Source organism: Aspergillus sydowii, assembly GCF_001890705.1.
Source record: "Aspergillus sydowii CBS 593.65 unplaced genomic scaffold ASPSYscaffold_2, whole genome shotgun sequence".
Classification (NCBI taxonomy): domain Eukaryota; kingdom Fungi; phylum Ascomycota; class Eurotiomycetes; order Eurotiales; family Aspergillaceae; genus Aspergillus; species Aspergillus sydowii.
Genome location: NW_024467860.1, coordinates 1826237 through 1847539, shown reverse-complemented (window position 1 = coordinate 1847539; position 21303 = coordinate 1826237). Strand labels below are relative to the sequence as shown.

Here is a 21303-nt window from a genome sequence, read left to right as displayed (position 1 = left end):
AGATATCCGTAGGCATACTATTATTATGTATCTACTAGTGTCTACATGTCTATCGGGCGCTAGGTACCCGCATAATGGATCAGGATCAAGCCTTCCTCGGCGCAGCAAAGAGAATAGTCTCCAGTATATCTGACGCAAACCGCCTTACTGCATACCCGCAAACTCCTTAAGTAGCGGGAGTAAATTTGATGCATTATTGGTGCTGATTGGGGAGTATATTTAGATAGCATAAGCAATATTTAGTTCTACGGTTCTACCTAGCATTGCCACCGTTAGTGCCCGAAGCGAAGAAAACGCGGGTAAGACTGGTTGGTGCCTTTTACAGGATTCGTTGGACAAACGACGAGGAGCCAGTAGAAAATTCGAAAGTGAGTACCGAAGCAGGTAACCCATATCGGCCGTTGATGACGGGTTCCTTGTCGGGTTGAGTGGCTGGTTGGTTCATGGTAGGTCGGTGCTGGATGGTTAGGTACAGATGACATCATCGGATTGAGACGGTGAGCGAGTGATGGAGGCGATGATGCCCATGTGTCATGCCCAGCCAGGCGGCCCAAGTACACCGAAAGAGTGGGATTCCGGACGAGGAAATTGGTGTTATTTTCAGACGCTCTGATTGATTGTTTCCGTTGTGTAAGGCTGGGTGTCATCGTCGGTTCTCCAGTCATACTGTATGTAGGTAGTTGGTGTCATACTCACTCAGTCCATTACCAGTTTCAGTGTCCACAGTTGTCGCAATACAGAGTACGGGGTGAGTAAGTAAGAGTAACTAAGTAACGCGCTTACAAAAGTGCGCATTTACCGTAATATGAGATTACCATTAGCATACTATTACCTTATATCATCATATTGTTCCGCCAAGTCCACGTCGGAGAATGCCCGGCCAAGCTGGCCAAGCACCTGGTACTGTTGGAGTACGAGAACTGGCCCGCCTGCACGCATTCATATTCCGTAAAAGTAGGGTTGGCATGACTCAATTCCGACCCTCGTTGGGTAGATACACCCGCGGCTGGTGTATTTTCGTGCTATTTCTCGGGGAAATTCGAATCTAGGCAGGCAGGCAGGCAGGCAAGCAGGGTCTTGCTTGGCGCGCTGCACCCCGTTCCGTTGCCCCAAGTTTCTCTTGCGCACATGCCTGGCTGATCGATCGGGCGTAGACGATACGGTAGTACGTAAGCCTAGTTGTAATTTGGAGTGTAAACTAGGACATGGGACTTTGTATTTGCCCTGCCGGTCGGATGCTGGTGTATGACACATGACATATAGAGCTCTCGGGGTATAGCCGCTGGATATGCGAGATCCCCGGAACGTTTCGGTCCCCTGTACTGTTTTGACATGGTGGGCTCGGTGCAAAGTGATGCAACAGTATAGGCTGGTAGTCTCGATGAGCTGTGATGTGATGGAGAAAGGCGTTAGTTAGGGCTGTGTGTAATATATGGGGTGGGTTGCTCATTGCTGTTTCAACAAATTTTATTATCCCTGGGAGTATTCTAGAAGCGCCGCTGTATTGTTTCATCTGCTTGATTGAGTCGTGCTTCGGTCTGATAGATGGTTGCGACCTCATGATGTTCGCCGCCATTGTCGCATCTATGTATCAAACCCAGGTTAGGCCTTCGATCTTGTTTCGTTGAGCCGTATCATTAAAGTGCAGTTTGACCGGTGTATCAGGTACTTCATGTTTACTGACCAATGGGCCATTGAAAGTAATGGAATGGGTTGGAAGGTTTCATTATTTCCATGCATTGGATATCAACCGATGTATATTTTTGATTATCGAAGGTGAGATATCATCTTCAGGGCGTTGGAGACGATATTTAGTAGTACTGAGTACCAACCGTTTGGTCATAAGACCTAATTGGCTGGCATTGACAGCGGAAATAATCGGGCTTCTACCCAAGGGAGTCGAGTTAAGGATAGTAAATTGAATATTGATAAGCGTAGGACACTACTGAATCCTTACCCATGGCCCTTGTGGGGATACAGTGCCTGCTAGCTGATGTAACGATCCGTCGACTGCCCGGGACGTACTGTATAGTTTAGCCTGCTATATGTCGATTGAACGAGCAGGTGATGTTGTCTTGCGCCATGTTCCTTACTGGACGGACACCACACCCTCGCAGTCACCGTTCATTCACAGTAAGACCGCAATGCGTATCAAAGTCTAGGCCGCCGTCACGGCATACCACGCCAAGACCACAGGCTCGCCAACCGTCATTACTTATCTCAAGCTCTGCTTAGAATTAGTCAACGTGTTAGTGAACACAAATAGCCCAGATAAGAAAAGCCAGGGGGACTGGTCAGGGGGTCCTGCAAGGATCATCAGTCAACATCGAAAGCAGCAATTGTAGAAGCTTGGCATAGTTCCGTCCCGTGCCGAGCGCACCATCCATATCTTTCTTGGGTTATTGAATCTTATTAGTTACTATCCTGGTGCCTGCGGCTTGATCGCTGTTACAACACCAAGAATTCGGTTGTCTGTCAACGTCTGACCGGTGGCTTGGATGAGATGAGCGGAGAGTGCCAAGAGATGATTGCGAACCAGCCACGTCAATCCGGTTTAACTTGAGCAAGGGAAGATTCTTCGGAGTTGCCTGGGCGAAGCAATGACCATAGCACGAAGTCTGAATTTGAAGTTTTGTCCCACGGGCAGGTACCCCGACTAGGCGAGTACGTACGGCAGTTGGGACCCTGGATCTCGAATTGTGCCGTCGACTACTCAGTCTCCCGTGGATCTGGGGCCGAAAGAACCGAAGGTATGAAGATTACTGACCCGCACCAAATCGATATCTGGAGATTGGAGGACCCGCCGTAGTTCATCGTCCAATTTTTTTTTTTTTTTTTTTCCCCTTCCTCTTTTTCCTTTTTCTTTTTTATCAGCAATCCTCAGACTCATGTCTCGGCAGACGAGATTCAGAGCCAGGCTTTCCTGCCGCTGGACAAATTGACAAGGACGAATAGTCGTCGAGCGTCCAAGACGCAGTCAGCGAACATTGTATCGCCAAGTCTGTTTAGGTGGTGTTTATGCACCACTAAGGGAAGATGATCGACGGCGATCTGCCGCCAACAGTTGCGACAAGAACGCATCGTTTCTTCATATGGACTCCGCAAAACCGATAATATTTGACTGTCAGCTTGGCAGAATTTGCCTCCGGACATCCTCATGCCTCACTTTCGCTCAAATTCGTGAAACTCCGGGCGAAGATTTGCGCTGAGGGATTTCGAGTAGCTCTTGGCACCGCGCTTGGCGTGTATTTTGTGGACTGTGAGCTTGGGTAACATTGAACAGGCAAGGAGGGTGGAAAGTACACGCTGAAACCACTACTCTGTTGTCTGCACCAAGGGAAAGAGGCCAGCGGACATTCTGCCGTGAGCCCGGAGTATCTTGGCCACTTCAAGTTGACATCAGCATCAGCGTCGACATACAACCACATCATCAGCGTCGCCATCACCGTAGGCAGTAGTCGGTCGTCATCGTCATCGAGGCGCAGTTACAGTCGCAATCCCCCTGTCCACAGCCGCCGCTCACGAATTCCTATCTTCTTGGCATAGCATCACGGATGCGCCGTTGCACAGGCAAGGTCACATACTCAATTAACTGCCGAGATACTCCTTTCTTCATCAGGGCGTTGCCAAGCGCTGTTGTGGTATGAAACGCCGTGCTTGTCTCAAACTGGCGGGAGCAAGGGGTGGGTAGGTGAAGCGACATAGTCAAAAGGGATGTCACTTCAAGAGGAGCACTCCAATTAGACGCCTCAGCCCGACTTGGATACGGAAGCGCATACTGAATGTCCTTGGCACGTATCTTGGCGGAAATCTTGGCTGTATCACCGATCGGCCCCCCTGAGTTGTGCTCTGTAGATCATGAGATCAATTGTATGCGCGCAACTTGCTCCCCGGCATTCCAGCAGAACCACGATGGTGTAACTGCCACGGTCTGGAGCTGCCTGGGCATACCCCTGTATTCCTCAAACTCCGATGTGCGCATACTTGGGCGGACCTCAGCGAAGTTTCTGTGAGGAGTATATCCGTGTTGGTTATGCCAGTTGATGATCACGATTGTATAGACGGGGTGGGAATTCCGCCTCTCTTGCTCCATAAGCATAAACCAGACAAGAATGGCGAACGCAAGGATCAGGGCGGGCTGGGCAGTGCGGCTGTGTTACACAGCAGAGAGCTATCCCAGCCATATTTCTCCGCGTTTTGTGACAGACAGTATCAGGTATGGTATTCTCAATACCACCGGTAGCTCTTGGTGTCGCTGTCCCCGGTCATCGGGCATGATCGATGGTGTATGTTTGATCGTTCTCCCAGTGAAACAGGCAAAACGGAGGCGCATATGCTGAGGCGGCAACCGCGCGTGTCCGTGCTTCAATCCGAAATCTAAGAGGCTGAACTGTTCTTCAACCGAGGACGAGGTCGAGTTTGCCTCCATGGCAGTTTGGACGGATTTTCGACGATTTCAATGGGGTGATGCGACAATGAGGGGTAGTAGCTGGAGCCTTCTTTCGCCATCTGTTTCCGTTTCTCATCTCTTTATCCTTTGAGCCAAACCCAAACGCACGGGTCAAAGACGCAGCTCGAAGGTACCGAAGTTTCTATTGTTCCAGAGATAGTAGTGTCAGTTTGTCGCTGGCTTACCGCTTTGGGATGATCCTGCAGTCGAACAAGAGACCGGCGCAAATCCAAGAGAACGAGCGCTGTCCCGTGCGCTGTGGGGATCTGCCCCCAAAATGCCTCATACAAAGCTCGTCGGGCCCTCGCAACAACTCTTCACCACCAATCAGAGTACAAAGTCCCATCATCACCTCAAGTCACTTGAGATAAACTTGGATCATCTGCATTGATTTTCATGGTGATTCTTACATGCTTGTTGCCAACGGTGGGTGATCAAGTCAACGAGAGCTGTGGATGAGGATATCTTGAGACTTCGCGCCGGAGCCCAGCCTTTGTAACGGCATGAAGACTGTAGATACCCTGGTCGTCTCCAAATTTAGCCAGCCTGCCCCTCCAAGAGCGACAATTCATAGCCTCCACCCAAGCATTAAAGTGTTGGTTTTATGCATGGGCCCCATCAAAAGACGGGAAGAGGGGCTGCGATGGGAGTCTTGGAGTGCTCGTCTTGATGGCATACGTTGCCCGCTTCGCGTCAGGCAATCTTGCGGTGACAAATCGATTCTATTATCCTACGAGAGCCCGAGATGATGACGGAGAAATTCTAACTTGAACTTTGAAAGTTCGGGCAAGAGGACGTGCTCCTTAGAACCACATGGCTGGCGCCTCGTTTTTTTTGCAGCGCGCGAACGCCTCGTGCATAGCGTAGTCGTATTGTACAACTTCCCATCGTGGACAAGCTTAATAGAAGGAATAATGGGAGTGCGGAGAACGACTTTGTGAAACATTGACGACATCCAGGGATGCTTTTCCGTGGTCACGGATATAGAGCGGACGAAGAGATCCCTTTGATAGCGGAGTATTAATGGTCAGAAATATATCGTCCGCTTGTTTGACTCGCCTCATTCGTAGCAAGCTGGGTGCCTGCTCGTGTCTCGTGCTCAATCGCCAGAGCATCCTTCCAAGCTGCAGTCAGCTCGTAACCGATCCCAATTCCAGCTGGCAGGATGCTTGGTATTATCAACTGAATCCTGATTGCTGGGAACGCGAGAAAAACAAATAGCCGCATCGAATGAGGTCGCTTTAATGGTTTCGGAGTGGGGGAATCCCTGAACCTCGTGAAGCTTGACCAGGGAATCAAAGATCCAAGGCACGCGAAAGCTGTTCGATGTCGGTGAGTTCGATGCTGCTTGATGGCACCCCGCTTTTTGTTTTTAGAGCGATGCGTTGACCGATCATCGGGGGGTCTGAATCAAGATTCAAGGCTGAAGGCTTCAAGAGTCAAGGGCCACTCAAGGCTGCATCTGTTCGGCTTTCCCCCGAATCTTGCATCTGGTGTGGGGGAAATTACTGCTGCTTCAGGCTTGCCGGTCAGAAGAGCTCCAGTACGATCTTCGTTGGGCGCTGCTGCCACGAAGCTTCGCCGCTGTCGGCGTCCTGGCTGCTTAGAGTTGGAGTCTTGACCGCGAGATCGTGCATCGATGAGGTAGGTGTACATGGATGTAACCAGAGCGCGATCGAGGAGACGAAGCGAAGGACGCAATTGAACCACGTTGAGCGCCTGTCAATCGTCGCATCGGTGGTTGCTACTGAATCCATGGCTCTCATGAGTCTCAGACTGCACGGATGGTTCCATCGTGTGCCGCGTCTGGTCGCATTGGCACCGTCATTTTTCCGTGCGATTGTTTCAGTCGGACTTGATGGACTCGACGGCGTCATGAGCTGAGACACGGTAGCAGCGGTGAGCCGTGGTCATCGCGAGCCCTCGCACTTTAACGCCATAGCGAACAGTGAATATTGAATACTACGACCCCTCCAAGCGGCACATGTATAGACTAGCGAGTAGCGAACAGTGGTAACAGCGAGTGTGCCTCAAAAATACGTCAGAGATGCCATTTCCGGCCTAGCCCGGTCCATCGAGCTCCTGCTGGAAAGGGAAGCTCAGCAGAGTGATTGACGGAAGTGTATGGCAACCAATACAAGTGCTCTTATTAATATTGAGCGAGATTAAGCGATAGAGGGGGGCTATCTGTTAATAACAATTTCGGGTGAGGGGCCTGGCGTGAAGCGCGCAGAGCGCCGCGTTTTGCGACAACACGACGGTCCCCATCGCGTTGGAGACTCGCTGGTTTGGAATGGATGCTGGGTGGATGGAGCCCGTTGACGGGAGGGGCCCCAGCCATGATTCTCCTGGTAAGTTACCCACCGCCGTCCCAGGCACAGTTCGCTCTTTGACTTTGCCCTTCAATTCTCAGTCTCTCACACGTGTCGATGCCCATACATTTCCATCGCCACCCAGAGTTTGGCAATAATAATGGCAAGAGAAGACATTCAGGTGAGCCTTATGCGGAGAAATCGGAGAAATGCGTGAAGACTGGGGAGAGTCAGCCTCGAGGCCGTCCAGTTCTCGTCGGATCTGAATGCCGGGTAGGGCGTAATGTAATTACGTGCAGGTGACTTGAGCGGTTGAAAATCCTCCAGCGGGTTATCCTCGTATGGACTGGGGACAGCGCACGGATGGCAACAACGGCACCAGCTCGTGCCGCCGCCCTCTGGATGCCTTCTGTTGTCGACTTGGGCCTTGTCGTGGGGGCAAATTTGGAGAAGCACAGCTCATGCGCGGAGATGCTTCATTTTTTAATTGGCACCCAGATCTGTGTAACATTCCTCAGCATCGAAGTTCGAGAACCCCCTTCGTTGTTGGACGGGGACGGACCGGACGGAGACAGACTTCTAGAAGACCCCTTCAACAGCCGAGAAGAATGCTCGCGGCTGAATCAGTTTGAAACTCGAGAAAGTGTTTCCCTGTTAGGAGCCGTGACAGATTATTCAACACTTCTTTCACCCAAGAGCGCCGAGGAGGTGTCTGTCTTGGTGACTGAAATAATCCCTCATAGTAAAGAGATTTCCGGGAGTGGCCGTGGTGAGTGGTGACTTGGTCAGAACCACTGGCAGCCTTTCTCTCGGCAGATGATCCTGAGAGAACTTCACTCCCAAAGCATCCCATTATTATCGATCCCGCAAGACTTCTTTCTCCCAGCTGTGCTTTTGATCCCTGTTTCATCCAGACCCTCGCCAAACTCGAGACAGACTGACAGACGCGCAGTGCCAGGAACCGATTGAGAGCAAATGCATGCATCGTTCGGGTTTGGCTCAAGCCAGTGGGGCTTGGCCTGCTGGTTGGCGGGGCTGATTGGATCAAGCGCCCAGAGGTAATATTCAATACCAATCAATACCAAGATTACCCGCAGGGATCGGGGGTCTTGGTGGCGATCAGATGTGCCATTTACTGTGATAATACGGCGGCGCTGATTACGGCGTCCTGACCAAGTTACCATACCATTGAAAATAAGAAATAATAATGGAATTCCAGAAAGAAAAAATTATTTTTTTTAATAGTTTTTAATTTTTAATTTTTAGCTTTGCAGAATCCACACCACCACCAAACCCCCCTCTGTCCCTCGTCGCCGTCCCTTATTATTACTTTTTCCCGATCTGCTTGTCTGCATTCCTTCTTCCTCTCTCCATCGAACCCGATCTTCTTCACCCTGCCAACTCACCTTTGCTTTTCAGTCTCACAAGGCGCGTCTTCTTCTGGCGCTCCTGGAGCTGCCACTTTTCGAAGAAGGCGTGAATTCCTTTTGTTCTTGGCTGCAGCCGCCCTGCTTATCTGCGACCTGCCTTTTCCCATATTCGCCTATACCTCCCTCCACTATGTGTTTTATATTATGATCCCTCTCGTCCTCTTTGGGGCCTCATTTTCTGACGACCATCCGATCGATTACTATTGATCGATCTCGAGAGCTACTGTACTCTCGTTCTTCCATTGTCGTCCTTCCTATACGTCGTCGAGTGACTACTGCCCACTACCATCCATAACCGGACACACCGATCTCACCTTGACCTTGCTTTCGCTACCTCTCGATGATCGTCCCTCAACCTCGGAAACGATGGTACACTTCCTCCGCGGTGAACGACCCTTCTCATCGGTGCATCACCTCTTCAAAATGTTCCTTTCATCACACCAGCCCAAGCATGCGGACGGGGCGAACGACGTGGCTGAGGATATGGACGAACCCCCGGATCACCGGTTCCTTGATAATCCCCCGACCATGGACGATGGCGTCGTCTACGTGAAGTCCCCGACCAGCATGACTGATCGAAAGGAATCCCTCCTCACGCGTGCTCTCAAAAGCAGCCCCGTTGGCAGCCCAACCGACCAACCTACCTCCTCCCATGAACAGACATTCTACCGCCAATATTCGTATGGCAACATCAGCGGAATCTCAACTGCTGAGTTGACGAGCGATGGTGGCTTAACAAGCCCGTCATTATCTCATACTTCCAGCCCGCCACTACCGTCTCAGATGCCCTCCAGACCTCCCCTGGTGACCCACAACAGCGGCAAGGAAGCCGGTGCTGGTGATGCTGGTGAGTCCGCCATTGAAGCAAATCTTGGGCGTAAGAGGTGCATCAGCTTTGCGTGTGGGCGAAAAACGGAAGAACAGAAGCCGCCGGTGCAAACGCCACGCAGGGAGCCTCCCGCCAAAGACAATGAGCCGACCCCAACCGAGCCAAAACGGAAGACAACACTCACATTTGTGTGCCCTGCAAGAGATCCCGAGTCCAAACGGGAACGATCTCCCGTTCGGGGAAGTTCCCTACGGAATCGCCCTCGTGGATCTCCTGCCCCCTTCGCACGCAAGGCGTCCCCCGAAAAGAAAGCATCTCCGACAATCACCATTCCCCATGAGCAGAAGCCCGCTCCCCAGGAGCTTAAGGTGCCCTCTGACCAGAGAGGAGTCCCAATGAAAGGTTTGGGAAAATTCGAAGACTCGGAGGCGACACGATTTCACGAGTTTGGAAGTTCTTTCGAAGAGGACGCCGAGTGGGTCAACAGGACCTCGGACTACAAAGAGAAAATCACCTTGAACGACTGCATGAGAAAGGAGAATGCCATCAGGAAGCTTGCTGAGGAGGCGGAAGAAGAGGCTTTGGACGAAGAGGACGATGACGCCGATCTTCCTGACGACTCTTCTACCCTGCATGACTTCTCATCTGATGAGGATGATGGAAACGAGTCTGACAACGAAGCGGGCTTTGCGGATTCCGACGACAGTGACGGAGCGTCCGAGTACGAATTCTGGGCCCCCGGTAGTACGACCGCTGCCACCAGTCCTCTCGAACCTCCTCGCTTTGCCTTCAGCCGCAGGGACTCAGCAATGTCTTTTGACTCGATGACTGAAGATTACCCACGTCGAAACTGGCCTCCGGCCCTCGCTGGGCAGAGTGCTGGTCGGCCAATCAAGATCCCCAGAATGCGTCTTGGAACTCCCGATTTGCCTGACAGCACCGATTTTGTATGTGGAACACTGGATGAGGACCGACCGTTGGAAGCCGCCTACAAATCTTGCCTTGAGCAGCGTCGTCTTTCCAAACAAGTTGTTATTCCCCAGGACATCGACCCGAGCTTCCCTACTTCGGACATCGAAGATGACGATGCCGAGGAAGATGAGGTGAACGCCTCTCTCCCTGATGACGGGCCTCGTGGACGATCTGGAGGCGAACAATCCCGGAAGCCTTCTCCGCACCCCTCGCCGAAACGGATGATTTCACCACCGCCTCGTCGACACGGTAAAGCGTCTCCCAAGCGCCTTCGCTCGCCGCCACCTCCCATCAAGCTCAGATCGTCTGGAAAGGATGAGCGGCCGAAGAATGGAGCACCCACCTTGAAGCATGGTCTGAACATTAGCGAGCTGGTCCAGCGCCCCACACTGACTCGGACAAAGTCTTTGCCTCGCACACCCAATCCGTTCTTCGCCTCGCAGAATTCACACCAGTGGTCCGGCATTCTCCCTATCCAAGAGTCGCATGAGCGCGATTCATCACGTACTCGTGATACTTACACCCGAGGACCAGTTGATATTGTCGAGGGTCTTGAAAAGAAGCGTCAGAAGAGAAAAGAGAAGTTCTGGCGCCAGCACTGTCGCAAAGCTGCCAAGGAGCAGATGGAGCGGCGGCCCATCCCCGGGAAAGGCGCTGAACGCATGAAGGAGCTCGGCCTCGAAGTTGCTGAGAGGACGAGAGCCTTTGGCGTCGGTGAAAGCACACAGCTTGTTCTTTCTGTTTAGACACTTCCTCGGGTTGGAAGAGAAAATCATTCACTACTTCTTGTATATACTTGGGTGTCTCTTCCCACGAGTGTCCCACTACACTGCATCTATTAACGTGTCCCACGCCTTTCTTTACCTTTTCTTTTTCTTTTGGCTTTGGGAAGGTCACTGTCTCTGCATTTACAGGACGATCGCTTTTTTTGTTTCTCTATACATATTATGCCCATTCTTTTCATTTTTACCTCTACCGCCTTTAGTGTATGACTTTCTGTCTTCGGGAGCTTGATGCGTTTTTTACTTTTCTTTTTTGCATTAAGGCGGTTCATACGGAGTAGTATACCCCTTGCGTTGGCTTTGAGACTGTAGAACCTGGGTACATAGCTGGAAGGCTGATTCAAGAGAAAATGAAATAAATCAAATTAACATTTTATTGAACCGATTTTGGGTGACTCTTTGGGAATACCTAACTAGTAGTAGATAGGACAGTAGACTTGGAGCTTGTGAAATGCCGAAAGAAGTGACTGAACAGCCGCCGCTGGGTCGGGTTAAGCGCTCGGTTAAGCGCGAAAGCAAGCGACCAGTCACTTCAACGTCACTTGGCCGGCCACCGCAATCTTCTTTTCGCTTGCGAGCCCAAGCACAGACAACTATAAACCGCAATTTCCCATACAATTTCACATCCCGCAGGACTCTCGGACGAGCATTTGATCTGTTTTCAGCATGTGGATCATCAACTGGTGTAAGTAGCTTGCTGTTTTTTGTCATCTTCTGTCTGGGTCCCCTCCTTCATGTCGAAACCTGGCCTGACCTCAGCCCTTTCCTCAACTGCAAACGCTCCCCATTTGGGTTTATTTTTGCTTTCTGCTCTCCGCTCTCCACGCTGCGCTGATTTATACTGGGTTACTGATCGTCTGATGTCTTTTTTGAAATAGTTTACGACGTCCTGGCGTCCCTTGGCTTGCTCAACAAACATGCCAAGCTCCTGTTCCTGGGTCTCGACAATGCTGGGAAAACGACTCTCTTGCACATGTTGAAGGTATGTTCAGGTCATACCTGACGGTAATTATGGGATACTGCCAGCGGAGGAATTAAACTCTCCATCAAGTGAATCATGGAAGAGAGCCGGAAGCTGACGGAGATGCACTATCAATTCAGAACGACCGCGTTGCGATCCTTTCTCCTACCGCCCACCCGAGTACGTTATTTTGACCTAAGGCAGAGCTCCATAAACAACAGTTGGGAGCATATCGTGACTACCTGGGTACTAACTTGAACCTGTGCAGCATCCGAGGAACTCGTCATTGGAAACAACCGATTCACCACCTTCGACCTTGGTGGTCACCAGCAGGGTGAGTCCTGTCCCCAGTCATACCACCCGCAACCCCGGTTCGATCGGCGGGATATTAATAGCGCATTTCTAATTCGTGTAACTATATAGCCCGCCGTCTCTGGAGGGACTACTTCCCTGAAGTTAGCGGAATTGTTTTCCTCGTCGACGCAAAGGACCACGAGCGATTCCCCGAGTCCAAGGTCGAGCTTGACTCCCTTCTCGCCATCGAGGAGCTGTCCAAGGTCCCCTTCCTTGTCCTCGGAAACAAGATTGACCACCCCGATGCTGTGAGCGAGGATGAGCTTCGACACCAGCTTGGTCTGTACCAGACGACGGGTAAGGGCAAGGTGCCTCTTGAGGGGATCCGACCCATCGAAGTGTTCATGTGCAGTGTTGTTATGAGACAAGGTGAGCCCAATGTTTTTTATCTCCACGTTTGACCGTGGCAGTTGCGAACGGCGCTAACATTCGCTCTATCTAGGATACGGCGAGGGTATCAGGTGGTTGTCTCAATATGTCTAAACTAGCTACCTACCAATCACCCAGTAAACCCGTCTTCTCCCTCCCCGCCATACCACGCGTGGCCGTGGGAGACCAACATATATCCCGTCACCATGAACACTCATACCCATTTATCTAACAAGCCCCCTCCAACTACTTCCCACACTCGGGACACTCCCATCAATCTTGATATCTCATGAATCACCTCGCGAAATGAATGGACCAGTTACAACAATCCATACATGTCTTGTCGCTTCCATTCCGTTCCGGTTCCGGTTTCTATCCTGGACAACAATCAATACATTTCAATGAATTCAATTTAGCCAGCCAGCCGCTTCTGCTTCTGCTCATCTACTTATAACCTTCTGCTCACGCTAAAACTAAACTACAAGACTCGCTCTCCATATCTAATCTAATTAGTTTTCTGGAATCATCGATCCCTGACTGTTTGACGTGATTCTGACGTACGAGCACGCGGTCCGAGATGTCGGACACTAGTAGAGTAGTCCAGTCCAGTCAAGTTAGGGTCTCGTGACCGTACTAGCTAGTTGTATATTTTGTAAACATAGTGTAGACCTCAAGCTAAAGTAGATATAATCCAATACCTAAGGGTATTCATTCCTATTTACCCACCCAACCATACAGTGAATTCAAGCTGTTGCATCCACCCGCCAAGGCTACCTAGAGACTCAAATTGGATTATTGGACCGGATCTAGAAAACCAATCTGTATTATGAAACAAAAAAAAAAAAGCTTATTATACTATACGCTAAAGCAATGGTCTTGGGTCTAGAATAGCCTATCTAGTGCAGTGTGCTGTGCTGCGCTGTGGTGAGCCGGGGAATATGAATCGAAAATTCACCTCACCTAGATAATAGTCTAACTGTGTGTTTGGTCTAGAATCCAGGCAGAGATAGAGAAGTCGAGTGTATCTCGAATCGAAAATCAGATGGATGGGAATAAGCAATAGCAATAGTAGTAAGTAGTTTTCGTATCTTGTGGCGTCGTGTGAGAAATTACCCTCAATGGACGGACTGATAGGCTAGGTAATGGAGGGCTGGTTGGGTTGGTGCGTATTGCGTATTGATGGTGGAAAAGAGAGGACTGAGCGTGGTATAAAATCTTGGTACACATTCCAAAGACACGAGACGGTGTGTCGTTTGCTTGCTTATCTGTTTGGCATTACACTCACAGGAGGATTTTAGAAAGCGGGAAGATAAAAAAAAAGCGGAAAACATAAGACACGAGACAAAGAGGAGCAGAAATAACACGGATCGAGAAGAACACCAGATGCAGCCGTCGCTTTCCCTCCCTTCTGCCAAACGAATTTCAGAAACGAGAGGTAAATGATATTGAGGAGAATAACGAGAAAGAGGTAGAAAATAAACAGAAGGCGAGGAAGGAAAAAAGAAAGGGAAAAAATAGAGAGCCAGAAAATGGAGATGAACCACCAATCCCTATTGGGAGCACAAAGTACCTTCCGTACAGAAATATAATAGGATCGGCGCGCGGATAATCAAGTCGAAGTCGCTGGAGGGGATGCGGGGAGGAAATTGTGACGATTCTCTGCATGTCGTATAAGTTATCTCGGGAGGTTGGAACAATTCGTTACTTCCGATCGTCTAGCGCAAAGGACATCGATGTCATGGGAATGCTGAGTCTCGTGTACCGACATAACGTGGATATATGACGTTTCTATCTCCGCCCGAACCTGCTGCACATGGAAAAGCTCGTATGCTTACTTCTTCTTTTGCTTTCGCGGAGGAGTGATGGGTCGGCCTGAGCTCATTGCCCCGTAAACGTACTTTTGTTTCTTCTCTGCTGGTTTCAGAATCTGTAGAAAGGAAAAAAAGTCAGCCATTGAGTCCACCAGTGCAGTTTTTGGAATTTTTAAAAAGAACGTACCTGGAAAGAGCACAATAAACTCTCGTCTACACTCATCATTGCACCAGCATTGTCGAACTCTCCACAGTAGTTCGGCGCACTGAATAGTGTGACTAGTTGTCTCTTTGAAAAGAATTCGTAACCATCTTCAACGACTTGGTGTGCACGACATATCAGATCCATATCATGCTTCTGTAGGAATCGCGATACGACGTCTGGCCCGAACGTAAAGGAAACACCTCGGTCATTCTCGCTCCAGCCGGTAATATCTTTGTCAGGATCGGACCACAAGAGGTCACAGAGGAGACCGCAGTCAGGAATCTATATCAGTCAGCAAATCAAAGCCTTGAGCTTTGTGGAGCCCGGCAGAGTATTGTCTGGACGCATCTATGCTGAAGACCCGACTGACACGGGATTCTCTATATCTGACCGGGGGGCCAAGGAACGGGATATGGGATAAACAGAATGTGAAACTCACATCAGTGGGACGCATGACACGACGGATCTGTTCCATGGAGTTAAGGTCAGGACTCAGACCACCGTGCATGGTGAAAATCTTCTCATCAATGATAGCGGCGATAGGTAGGCAGTTAAAGCAGTCTGTGAATGTCTTCCATAGTTTAATGTTATACCTCCGCTTGCACTCGTCGTAGAAACCGTAGATACGGTTGATAGACGCGCACTCGTGGTTTCCACGCAGGATGAAAAAGTTTTCGGGGTATTTGATCTTGTAGGCAAGGAGAAGACAGATTGTCTCGAGTGATTGCTTTCCGCGGTCAACGTAGTCTCCGAGGAAGAGGTAGTTGGCCTCTGGTGGGAAGCCGCCGTATTCGAAAAGGCGCAGAAGATCGTAGTATTGACCGTGGATATCACCGCAAATCTATCGAGTCTTTTATCAGCCCTCAGGTCAAGCATCCAGGATCCGATAGGTGTAAAGAGCACTGACCTTGATAGGTGCCTCCAACTCAAGCAGGATAGGCTGGGAGATGAAAATTTCCCGCGCTTTTGTGCAAAGATAGCGGATTTCCGATTCCAAAAGTTGGACTTGCTTTCCAGGCCGGCTGCCCCTCACCTCCAGCAGTCTGTCAATGATAGAATCCAGATCCACGTCCTGATCAGCCATGACGTGTTAAAGTAGCGAGGGACGAAAGCGACCGAAAGCGATAAAAAAAAAGACAAGGAGAAGAGAAAGGTAATTAAACAAGCGTCCCGCGACGAGAAAAGAAGGGAGGTAAAAAGGATGGCTTGAGTAGTCGGTTCAGTGTACGATGGATGACGCGGCGCCTATGGACTGTCAGAGCGAGGACGAATGTTAGAAACGGCCTTTTAACGATCCAAAAACAATGATGGAGGGGTAAGAATAGAAAAGTAGACCAAGAAGACGCGTGCTGGATGCGCCCAGGAAAAAAAAATTTCGTCGATGTTTTGAGGGATGATAGCGATAGGAGAGGGGGGCAACGAAATTTGCTTACCAAACAGAATCTGGTGTAGTCGACGTCGAGAGGGCGGCAGGAGGCCCTTTGGCCTTGGAGTGAGGATGAGGGGGAGGGTTGAAGAGGTCGAGGACTGTGCGAGATGCGATAAGTCGAGAGCCCAGTTGATGAGGAAGCGCGTGAATAGACAAGTTGATGCGGCTCCGGAACGACGAAATCGAAGAGGTCTTGGAAGGACTCGGTCGGTCGTCGGGAAAGGGAGCAAAAAGCGGTACTAAGCAAGGGAAAGATTTGTGTTGCCGAGAAAAGGGGAAAGCGACGTGAGGTGAAGTCAAAGCAGAGATGTCCAGAAGACTGAGATTCGGGCTGCAGCGATGCTGGAAAGCTCCTTAGGCAAACTTCTATCGGCAAGACGCTGGTGGCGCGAGTGGAGGAAACAAGTACAGCAAGTGGAAGGGGATGGAGGATGGGCAATCAAGGGATCGGTGTTTGCCGACCAGAAATAGCGAGCAGTTGCACGGGCAGGCAGTTCTGAGCAGCAGAAGACGTCAGGGATAGGAGGATGGCGGAGGAGAAGATTCAAGCTCACCAGAGAAGCGACCGAAGCAAGATGCGAGCAAAGTTGGCCAGTCCGGTTGGAGGAGACTTGGATCTTGCTGCGCGGCGGACGAAATGATTTCAGCTGAGGAAATCTCGAAAAACCTGCCGCCGCCAGGAAAACAACAAACCGCGCAGTCGTATTGCATTACCGCTAGATTACCCGTCGAGGGCTGCCAGGGCGGTAATTGGCTTAAATGCAAAGCGGTCAGCCACAATCCCGGTTCTATAAATAATGTACGCGTATCGATTCGTCATAATTACAATCAATATCCGCTCAACAACAACTGTGCCCAACCATGGTTGGTTAACCGCCTACTCTACGCCGCTTCTACGTACTCTTATCATAAGCCGTGAACAACACTGGACACTATCACAATTGGAATTCATACTACCATTCACGATGCTGGGCCAACTGCAAGGAGCGCACTTACCTGGGTACCCGTCAATTTCGACTACAGCTACTCCTTACTCTCCAGTTCGTAGATGACGCAGCGCACTTCGCGCATTGCATTCAACTAGCTGCAAACTCAACACCTTGCCAGAATTGAAGCTGAAGCTGGCTCATCATAACATCCCATGCCCATTAATTCCGAAATTCGTCACGAGTCTTTGCCGGGAACCGAAAGCGTGAAAGACAAAAAAATCCGCCCAGAACAACAAAAAAGTTTTACAATCCTGCAACAATAGCTCAAATCAATGGCATCTCGGCATGCATCAGGTCCTCGTCACGTAATCATTAATAGAGGGATGGAGGGAAGCAAAACAAACCAGGCAAATCGAGGTATACCGATCCCAAAACTTCAACGAACAGGCAGGAATCTCAAAAGGAAAACAAAAAAGCACAGATCGTCCCAAGAACGCCGTCGACTCCGAAATTCCTTTGCCAATAAAATACAAGCACTCTAGAATGAGGCCTCACACAACGGTTCCCACGGTAAGTGGAGGGTGCCGTATGTAGTGAAGTGAAGAAACGCCTCTCTGAAGAAGTCAAATCGATAGGTAAGGGAGGAGGATATGGCGTAAGAAAAAGAACATTAAAAGGTTCAGACATCCAGCCCACGACCTCGAGAGACCACATAAACGCCATGAACAATGCGGTTCAACAAGTTATTGCCGTATATGTTTCGTATAGTCGATTATTGCGGAAATGAAACCGGCCGACAACTTGAGAACGAGTCAAAGCAGAAAGGAAACTTTTGTCTAAAGATTTCTCCGTTGAATGGCGGTTCATTGTCCGATCCATCAATCAGAAAAAGGCAGGAGAAGAGGCGAAATCAAACACTTAAAACAGCGAATGGTATCGCCCTATGTAATAGGATGACGAGCGCCCACGAGAGGCTGGCTGTTAGCCCTTGTCAGCGACTCGGGAGACAGTTGAGTGGACTCGCTGATGTTGGTACCCGTGCGTGGAACAGCGACGTTCATTTGCGGCTGGCACCAGGCGTGGTTTTGCAGAGCCGCGAGAAAAGTATTGCCGAGCTCTTGCTGGAGGGCTGCAATTTGGTGTTTCTGGAAGTTCGCATCCACGCCCCACTCAAAACCCTGCAGTGTGTGTTGCAAAGCGAGCATGTCCTTTGCCGGGTTACCAGAAACATCTTGGTTTCCGTTGGCCGCTCCCGTGCTTGGGAGGTTAAGGGAACCGGCCTGAGGACCACCATCAGATTTCCATTGATTGTCGGAAGGTGACGAAAGGGACGGATCAACGGGTAGCTGGAGATCTTGAATAGGAAGAATGGAAGGTACCACCGTACCTGTATCTCTATCACCATTTATGGAGAGTGCCCCCGACGGGTCAACAATTCTTCTCCGGTGGCTCTTTTTCTTCCGGGTAGACGCGAAGCCATTATCGTTGGCCAGATGTTCTATCCGCATGACGTCTACATCTTGCCCAGACCGAGTAATTGGGCCTCCCGCCGCAGGGAGAATGGAAGGCTTGCTGACAAGCGTGGAGTTATCCGCGGCTGTAGATCGAATAACCGGAATAACATCCGGTTCCGCAGCTCTCTCGACCAACTGTTTTCGTTCGCTATAGCCAGGACCGGACCCATCAACAATGATATCTTCTGAGTATCCAGGAGTACGGCGGAACAAGTTGAAGATGACAACTCGGTAGTTGGAATGTGTCTTCACGAAAAGGTTTCCTGAGACCCAGATCTCCCGTATTTCAGGGAGACTTGTCAACCGCGCAATCTCCGTTGGGTCGGAGAGTTTGTTATCGCGGAGATCTAACCGTTCTAGAGACAGCAGCCGTTCGATGCCCGCGAGTGAGCGCAGACGATTTGCTCTCAGGTTAAGGGCAGTAATGGCGGGAAGAGGGTTGCGAGACAGCGAATGAAGAGATTCTATCATGCAGTTGGAGAGGTTCAAAGCTCTCAAGGCTATTAATGAGGCTAGACTGTCAGGAACCTCAGTGAAGAGGTTCGTTGACAGATCCAGGGAGTGTAGAGTGTTGACAACCGGAGCTAAGCCGGCTGCAGAGACAGAAGTGAGAGAGTTGTCGGCGAGCCCCAAATGGCGAAGAAACCGCCATTTGGATGATGGGAGGACGTTGGAAAGCAGGTTTGAGGAACTCCCGGTGCGATAACCCGAGTTTTCGCTTGAATTAGAGCTTCCTGATCCAGTGCGCCGTATTCGCGAAGAATGAGTCCTGCTATGACGGTACGTAGATTGCTTCGAGCCGCCAGGGCGCGAAGGGGAGAGGCTTCCAGATCGCGGACGTGGTTTAACTCCCTCGGACGCTAGTCTTATCATAGATGCAGCTTGGGGACTAGTACTGGAGCCAAGCGCGGTGTCCGCCACTGGAGACCCAGGGGCTGAGAGGGAGCCGCTGAGTTCATGTCTACTGACTGGCTGGGCGTTGGTGTTTCCACTCCATCCTAGCACAGGTGAGCTCTGATGCTTTGAGGACCGGCGGCGGCGTTTGTCGATGTCATCTAACACGATGCCTGTCAACAACTCCGACGGATCTTCAATGTNTGCCCTCTTCAAGGTCAAGGTTCGCAATTGTTCCGAGAGGCGGTCCCAGCCGTAGAACGAACGGTAGTCTATATCAATGATTTCTAACGCGCTCAAGTTTTTGAAGGAGTGAAGAGGAACTGCTGTGTCAAAGGGAAATTCTTCGTAACCACGGATCAGACGGGCACGGCGGTCAGGGGCTAAACGTAGACAGGGGATCTTCGTGAAGGCTGAGTATAGGTATTTGATATCCACTTCCAAGGCAGCCTTGGCCCTTTCTGATTTGGAGGAAGAGTCTTTGGATCCCAATCCGAATGAAGACCAGAGCGAACTCATACCAGACATGACACTACGAACACTAGACACAGAGTGAATGGAGTCTCTGTCACCCTTTGACCTTTGAGGCTTGTTCAGGAACGACACGTAGGACTGCGATACGTCGGTATGTATGTTCTCCAGTCTAACATTCATTGGACCCACGGCAATGGAGATATCCTCGAAGCGGGAGAGAAGGTAAAAGAGGTGATGGGGAGTAAGAGTAAGCTTCGCAGGCTTGACACTCTGCGAAGTGAACTTGAGGGCTCCGAAGGACAAGGCCGAAGCGAGGGTGGATGAGGTTGAGCCCGAAGACGAGCCCGACTGTGTAGTTTGCCCATTTTTGGTGGGTTGGCGCTTTAGCTGGAGAGCATTCGCAAGCGCTTTTTCATGGGTTCGCACAAAGCTGGCGAGGTTCTATCAAAGTCTTATAGTTAGCACGCCGAACAGGAGGCAGTGGTATGCTGTCGCAGACTCGGAGCTGGACGAATTGGTTCCGGAAATGCTGACCTTGATGAAAAGCTGTCCATCGGTAGTGTCCAGTTTCTCCATTACGGTAAAGAAAAACTTGTATATAGCCTCACAAGACACGGGTCGAGTCAGGTGAACTCTGGAGGACAACGCTCAAGCACTCGTACGGTAAAACCAGGGCGACATCTTGTTGACATGCACGTTGGGGTAAAAAGGACGCGAACTAATCTGAATAGGTAGGTCGATTAGTATTATTGTTTATTTGATCAAAACAAAGGAGACATGGTGCAAATGGAAAAAAAAAAAAAAAAAAAATGGTAGGCAAAGGTCGGATGCGAGCAGAATGGGGTTATTTGAGGCTCTCGAGACTCAGGGGAGGGTGTGACAATAAACAAAGGCCGGGCGAGTCCCAAAGACACTGCGACAACAACAATCCAATGGCATTTGTAACCATACCTGAGAGGTCGCAGATAAAGGAAAGAAAGAAAGAACGAAACAGGTCCTCTCTATTGAAGGTGGAAGAAGGGTGTCGCCTGGACCAACCCGAAATGAACGAGGCGTGTTGAAGCCGCGAAGTGAAAAGAAGAAGACCAGAGAAAGGAAGGGAGAGAAAAAAAGGACCGGGGCAGCTAGTAATATGCAAGTCGAGAGAGTGGCGCCTGGTAGCGCAGCGGAATGATGAGGATGCTTGGGAGGGAGGGGTGGATAAGGATGAGCACCGGAGCAGCGAGCAATCAGCTGAGAGGGGGAGCGGCGCTACCAGGACTGTCACTGTACTATCAACGCCCACTCGGCCCAGGATAAGCGGCCGATGACAGACTAGGACGCCTAGCTGCTCTTGGGAATTGGGAATGAGGTACGGAGGAAAGAGGAACGAGGAAACGATTAAACGAGGCGCTGAAGAGGAAAAAGAAAAGAGGAGAGAGTTACAGTGGAGAACAGGAGGATACGAGACCGTTCCGACTTACTTTTGATATTCTTTTTTTTTTTTCTCTTGGAAGCAGAGCTGACTTGAGTTGACTCAAGAAGTCAAGATGCACAAGTCAAGGGGCAGAGGGCAGATCAGCTCAATAAGTATTTATTATCAGGTCAG

At 50.3% G+C, this 21303-nt stretch overlaps 5 protein-coding genes across 5 annotated transcripts; 2 read left to right on the top strand and 3 right to left on the bottom strand.

The window, feature by feature from the left end:
• Positions 1 to 3529: 3529 nt before the first annotated feature.
• ASPSYDRAFT_28023 (uncharacterized protein) lies at positions 3530 to 4429 on the bottom strand (the record flags this gene model as incomplete). The annotated part of the gene is made up of 3 exons (XM_040844466.1): positions 3530 to 3849; positions 3952 to 4151; positions 4209 to 4429. The coding sequence occupies 3 exons, from the start codon at positions 4427 to 4429 to the stop codon at positions 3530 to 3532; spliced, it is 741 nt and encodes a 246-aa protein (XP_040706189.1).
• A 3971-nt stretch (positions 4430 to 8400) lies between these two features.
• On the top strand, positions 8401 to 10785 carry ASPSYDRAFT_640521 (uncharacterized protein). Its single transcript, XM_040850267.1, has one exon. The coding sequence runs from the start codon at positions 8559 to 8561 to the stop codon at positions 10737 to 10739; it is 2181 nt and encodes a 726-aa protein (XP_040706188.1). The 5' UTR covers positions 8401 to 8558; the 3' UTR covers positions 10740 to 10785.
• A 656-nt stretch (positions 10786 to 11441) lies between these two features.
• sar1 (Arf family GTPase SAR1) lies at positions 11442 to 12573 on the top strand (the record flags this gene model as incomplete). Its single annotated transcript, XM_040841341.1, has 6 exons — positions 11442 to 11460; positions 11654 to 11757; positions 11877 to 11916; positions 12005 to 12070; positions 12160 to 12459; positions 12533 to 12573. 6 exons carry the CDS (start codon positions 11442 to 11444, stop codon positions 12571 to 12573), a joined length of 570 nt encoding a protein of 189 aa, XP_040706187.1.
• A 1599-nt stretch (positions 12574 to 14172) lies between these two features.
• Positions 14173 to 15609, bottom strand: glcA (type 1 serine/threonine-protein phosphatase catalytic subunit GLC7). Its single transcript, XM_040843416.1, has 4 exons — positions 15383 to 15609; positions 14915 to 15316; positions 14458 to 14757; positions 14173 to 14386 (listed from the first exon to the last, which is right to left on the bottom strand). The coding sequence occupies exons 1-4, from the start codon at positions 15557 to 15559 to the stop codon at positions 14291 to 14293; spliced, it is 975 nt and encodes a 324-aa protein (XP_040706186.1). The 5' UTR covers positions 15560 to 15609; the 3' UTR covers positions 14173 to 14290.
• Positions 15610 to 17774: 2165 nt separating this feature from the next.
• Positions 17775 to 20291, bottom strand: ASPSYDRAFT_28019 (leucine-rich repeat domain-containing protein; the record flags this gene model as incomplete). The annotated part of the gene is made up of 2 exons (XM_040844465.1): positions 17775 to 20156; positions 20250 to 20291. 2 exons carry the CDS (start codon positions 20289 to 20291, stop codon positions 17775 to 17777), a joined length of 2424 nt encoding a protein of 807 aa, XP_040706185.1.
• Between the last annotated feature and the right edge of the window lie 1012 nt (positions 20292 to 21303).